This window comes from Monoraphidium neglectum (assembly GCF_000611645.1).
Source record: "Monoraphidium neglectum strain SAG 48.87 unplaced genomic scaffold scaffold04001, whole genome shotgun sequence".
Lineage (NCBI taxonomy): Eukaryota > Viridiplantae > Chlorophyta > Chlorophyceae > Sphaeropleales > Selenastraceae > Monoraphidium > Monoraphidium neglectum.
The window spans coordinates 1-5,247 of record NW_014009628.1 but is presented as its reverse complement, the minus strand read 5'-3'; the positions used below and the strand labels follow the sequence as shown (position 1 = coordinate 5,247).

The window sequence follows — 5,247 nt, the reverse complement described above, 5'->3', positions numbered from 1 at the left end:
GGGTTAAGGGTGTGGGGGGAGGAGTGCTGTCCTTGTATGAGGTCACGGGGTGGTCAATCCGGGGTGCAGCTGCTGCAAGTGGGGCTTGGGATGACACAGCGCAGCGCTTCTGGCAGCCCGGGGCCAGCGACCGCCTGCGGCGCCCTGCGTAGGGTGAGCGCCGTTGACATCGCCGCAGCACACCCCAACAACATTACAAGCTTCGCAGCGCCCGTCCAAACAACCCCCCATAAACACCCTCTTCCCACACACACATACACCCCAACACGGGGCCACCAAGAGGGCTCAACAGGCACGCGACGCACCGCCTGCTCGGGCGCCCGCCCGCGCTTCCGCAGGGACATGCCCCCCTCTTCTCGGAACATGGGCAGCGCGTGCGGCGTCTTGATGCACAGCGGCACGAAGTCCAGCGCGCTCGCGGCGCGCGGCGCGCGCGCGACGGGCAGCAGCGCGCCGCGCTCGCTGAAGGACGGGTCGTAGAGCACGTGGGTGCCGCCAGACTTGCGGTTGCCTGCGAGGTGTTCGGGGTTTGGGGTTTAGGTGTTTGGGGGTTCAAAGGCACGACCGATAGGGCGGCAGCGCCAAGGGAGGGACGCCGTAGGTGGCCCCAGATGGGGGGCCGCGCCCGGCCCCCTCGACATTTGAGAACAACACGAGACTCCACTCACGAGGCCGCCCCGCGTCTCAAACTCAGCTCACCGACGCCGACAAAGATCTGGTTGATCCGATCGTGCCACTTCACCGCCGCCGCGTGCGCCGGCATGCCCAGCGCCCGCACCACCCGCTGCTCCTTCACGTCCACAAACACCACAGTCCCGCCGCCCGCGTCGTTGCGGGGGTCCTCTGCCGCGGTGCCCGTCATGACCAGGCGCTCATCCGGGGAGAAGGCGACGTTGGTGGTCGAGTAGTTGGTGGGCAGCCCTGAAAAGGTCTTCAACGGGGACTTGAAGTTGCGGAGGTCCCAAAGCCGCAGGGTGCCGTCCGCGCCGCGCGACGCGAGCGTGCGATCGTCCTGAGGAATCGTGCAGGGGATTGGGGGGGTGCGGTCGTCCTGACGGGTTGCTGAAGCGCGTGGCGGGCCCGCAGGGAGCTCGGCGATGGGCCAGCGACGAGGCGCGCGGGTGGGGCGGGAGGCCAGCTGGAGGCGCGGCCGTCTTGGCAGTGTGCGCGTGCGACGGCGCGTATCCACACGCAAACATGCTGAGGTCCCGCATGTGTCCGCAAGCGCGTGCGTGCACACGCACTGCCTTGACCTGCTTTTCTGTCTGTCTGTATGTCTGTCTGTCTGTCTGTCTGTCTGTCTGTGTCAGTCTGACAAACTCTCCCTCTCTCGCCGGCGACGACGCCCTCTACTCTGCTCACTTCCTCTGCTGTGGTCACTCCCTCGCTCGCGCACCCACCTGCGTGAACGCGAGCCCAGTGATCTCGGTCTGCGGCTCGTGGGCCTTGCGGGCCACCTGGCTGGGCTTCGACACATAGGACCAGCCCTGCTTCTCAATGTGCTGCGCCGACGGCGGCTGCACGGCGCCGATCGCGGCCGACCGCCCAAACTTGCCGCCGACGCTCCAGACCTGAGGTTTGTTGAGGGAGGACGAGTGAGGAGGATGTGGGCAAGGGCGTGGGACGGGGTCGGCTGGCACATCACCAACATGGAGGGAAGTGCAATCGCCAAAGGCCGGCCCACGGCGGGTACTCGTTGGACCTGGCCAGGCTGATCTTTGCTAGACGTGGATTTGGAGAGACAGGCCTTTGCTGGAGGTGCCAGCAGTCAACGCCGAAAGCACACCCGCTGCGCCTGACTGGGCCTCAACCAGCTCCGCATGAAGCTGACAGGAAGCTGCCCCACAACTCGGCAACTGGCCCGCGCAGCATCCGCAAGCCCTACCAGCGGCCAGGAAGAAAGGCCAAGAATATACTAGGGAGTTTTGGGATCAAGTCATGAATAACCGTTACCCGCCCACCTGTATGGTGCCGTCCATGATGCCGGCTGCGATGAGGCGGCCGTCGCTGTTGTACGCGCAGCTGGAGACGGCCACGCGGCCGGCGCCGGCCAGGGAGGGCTTGATGACTGTCTTCTGAAGTACGTTCCAGGTGTCCCATATCCTGAGACGGCATGCAAGAGGAGGTATGTGAGTGTGTGTGTGACTATGTGTGTGTGTATGTGTGTGTGTGTGTGTGTGTATGTGAGCGCTTGCATGAGCAGCAGTCTTAAAACACACTTCCAATTCTGGAGGGGGCACAAAGCCACTACACACAAATCACCCTGCCGCTGAGAGTTTGGCAACGCTTCCGTGATCGATCTCACAGCTGCTCAGGATTTGCACGCTCTCGCGCGTGCGCGTTGCGCCAACCCTAGCCTCGCGCACCGCACTGTCCCGTCCTCGCTGGCTGTCATCGCCGTGAAGCGGTCCGTCGGGTGCCACACGCCGCACGTCAGCCCGCTGACGTGGCCCTTGGTGTTGCGCATGTCCCGGATGTACATGTCACCGCGGATAAACTCCCCCTTCTCGCGGCCGTCCCGGTCGTAGATCTGAGGGGCGCGATTTTTGTTTATGTTTGTTGATTGGACAGCAAATTCAGCTGGAGAGCAGGATGAGGTCTGGGCGCTTAGGGTTCAGGGCTACAATGCAGCAGCGGAGGCAGCGTTTCTCGCTGGATTCCCAAAAAGCAAGGCACGATCAAGACGGCTTGGAAGCTGGCACGGCCAAGGACTGGGGTGTGTTGTGATGGGTTGAGGGGTGAGCGCGGGCCGCGCGCGCACTTTGGCCTGCGCCGCGCCGGTGACGGCCAGGAAGGAGTCCCCGGTCGGGCTCCAGCTGACGGAGTACACGGGGTGGCCGTCATGGGGGGTGACCTCTCTGTGGGGGTTGCGGCAGGCGCAGGTGGTTGGGAGGCGGTTGGGGGGGGGTGTGATCGCAGTGCATTTGGCTGTTACTAGTGGGTGTCAGTTCGACTCCAGAAGGGTGCGGGACAGGCCGAGAGACTGTTGGGTTGTCGGGCGACCCACATAGCGTGGCAAAGCAGAGGGCACGAGCTCAGCACGAAACCGCACCAAACACGACGCCCTCTGCCAGCCAGCCAGGGGACGCACCGCTCGCCCACCGCGCGCAAGTGACAGGGCTCCCATTGACCGCCCTTACAACCCCGCCGCAGACACGCGGCCCACGACGCCTCCCTGCATCCGCGCCCCCTGCCATTGCAGACCGTCCCCACGGCATCCAGCTAGCGACCGCAGCCTGCCGGCCCACCTGAAAGGCTTCAAGTCCGACCGCATCCCGTTAAAGTCGTACAGGCGCACCACGTTGTCGACGCTGCCCGCCGCCACGCGGCTGCCGGTGTGCTCCACGTCCAGGCACGTCACCGCGCGCTCTGCGCCCGTCAGCACCACCTCGTTGCTGATCGGCAGCCGGTAAGGATCGGCCTCCTCCTCGTCGTCATCGTCCGAGGCATCCGACGCGTCCGACCCACCGCCGCCGCCGCCCTCGCCTCTGCTGCCGCTGGGCGGCGGCCGCGGCGGGCCCACCAGGCCCGCGTCGCCGTCCGCGCCCTCAGCCGCTCGCTGCTGGTGATTCCCTGGCGGCCGTGGCGGACCAAACGCGCCGCCGCCACCGCTGCCGCCTGCCGCCGCTCTGCCAGACGGCTGCGCCTCATCCTCCAGCTCCTGCTGCTGCTGCTGCTGCTGCTGGCCCCGAGGTGGGGGCCTTGGGGGCCCAAAGGACACCTCCTTGCGCTTCGTCTTGTCATGCGCCACGTCAGCGCGCGCCGCTTTCACCTCTTGCCTTCCTGCAGTATGGACACATTCAGCGATGGCTGGATCAGATGCTGTTTGGGGCCTGGGTGAAGTCGGCAGCTGTGATGACTGGGTGGGATAGGGTGCAGCGTGGGCTCAAGCAGGCAGCTGCCACGGCTGATGAACGATTTCGAGCGCCGGCCCCGTGGCCCTTGCGGCCCCCTCCCCGGCTTCCTCACAGCAGCCGCGGGCAACCTGCTCACCGAAGGACATGGGCAGCGCTGACCTCAGCTCGTCATCCATTCTGTCGGGCTCCTCCTCGATGACGTCACCGACAACCACCTGGGTTACCAAAGGGGGGTTTGCATACAGTTGGCTTGTTTGCAGCGGGACTTGGCAGGATGGGAACCCAGGCATCAGGAGCGGCCTCCTAGTGCTTGGGTACAGGGATGGGGGGGGGCCGGCTTTGCCAGCTGCCTGGTGCTACTGTTGCTGCTGCTGCTGCTGCTGCTGCTGCTGCTGCTGCTGCTGCGGCAGCTGGATTAGCCGCAGATGAAGCGGCTGCCAAAGCGGCCTTGAGGGAGTGCGAGCGACGCTGCTGCCCAACAGGCGCTCTTGGCCTCTCACCGGCCCTTCGTCGTCATCGTCGTCCTCATCTAATCGAGGAGGCGGCCGCGGAGGCCCAACCGCAGGTGCCGGTGGTCTGCGCGGTGCAGGGGAAGGGCACCGTCAAAAGCAGAACGAGCCCCAGCTGCATGCTGTGCACTATGAGACGGCATGCAAGCGACAGCTGCAGCATTTGTGCGCGCGCCTCGTCGGAAAGCAAAGGCTCACCCCTCAAAGAAGCCGTCACGCTCCTGGCGCGTCTGCTCAACCCGCTGCTGCAGCTGCTTCAACTGCGACTGCAGGGGGCATCGCGGGCGAAACGTTGCAGCAAGCAGCAGTGCGGCGATGGGCTTTGCGCCGGTTGCAGGTGCAGCACGATAGAATGCACCTCGGATCGCTCACCAGCGTCGCTGCTGTACCTCCACGTTGAGCAGCGCGTGCTGCTCTCAGCTCAGCGAGCTCCTCCTCGTCGCTCGACATCCCCCGCGTCCCGTGCAGCACCTGTCGCACTACAGCGCGTATCTAAGAGGCACGCTGAATATGTATGAATACAAAAAATCGCCCAGCACAAAATGCTGGGTATGATCTGTAGATAGCCTCGCAGTGTTTGTCGCCCACGGTTACTATTGATTGCTGCAGCAACAAAAGCATTAAATCCATTCAGAAGGCAGGTATCATGTTGCAGGCAAGCAAGGGACGAAAGGGCGCCGCTTGCGCAAAGACTGACGTCACTCGGTGCCGTCCTTCCAACACCGACAGGGCACGATCCAGCCGCTTGCCACTTGATGGACCGCCGCGCTGTACGCAGCCGCACACAAAGCAACCCTCGCGCCACGGGGCGCGCGTCACGCAGTACTGCTACCGGTACCAAACTAAAACGAAGCCCCCGCCAGGGCAGCCCCCCGTACGCC

The 5,247-nt window shown here is 64.8% G+C and overlaps 2 protein-coding genes across 2 annotated transcripts; both read right to left on the bottom strand.

The window, feature by feature from the left end:
• Positions 1-42: 42 nt before the first annotated feature.
• On the bottom strand, positions 43-4,033 carry MNEG_13719 (putative Gastrulation defective protein 1 like protein; the record flags this gene model as incomplete). Its single annotated transcript, XM_014037810.1, has 9 exons — positions 43-72; positions 306-511; positions 700-1,012; positions 1,401-1,571; positions 1,962-2,103; positions 2,367-2,530; positions 2,762-2,858; positions 3,249-3,783; positions 3,994-4,033. The coding sequence occupies 9 exons, from the start codon at positions 4,031-4,033 to the stop codon at positions 43-45; spliced, it is 1,698 nt and encodes a 565-aa protein (XP_013893264.1).
• Positions 4,034-4,213: 180 nt separating this feature from the next.
• Positions 4,214-4,816, bottom strand: MNEG_13718 (hypothetical protein; the record flags this gene model as incomplete). The annotated part of the gene is made up of 4 exons (XM_014037809.1): positions 4,214-4,267; positions 4,358-4,433; positions 4,565-4,632; positions 4,739-4,816. The coding sequence occupies 4 exons, from the start codon at positions 4,814-4,816 to the stop codon at positions 4,214-4,216; spliced, it is 276 nt and encodes a 91-aa protein (XP_013893263.1).
• Between the last annotated feature and the right edge of the window lie 431 nt (positions 4,817-5,247).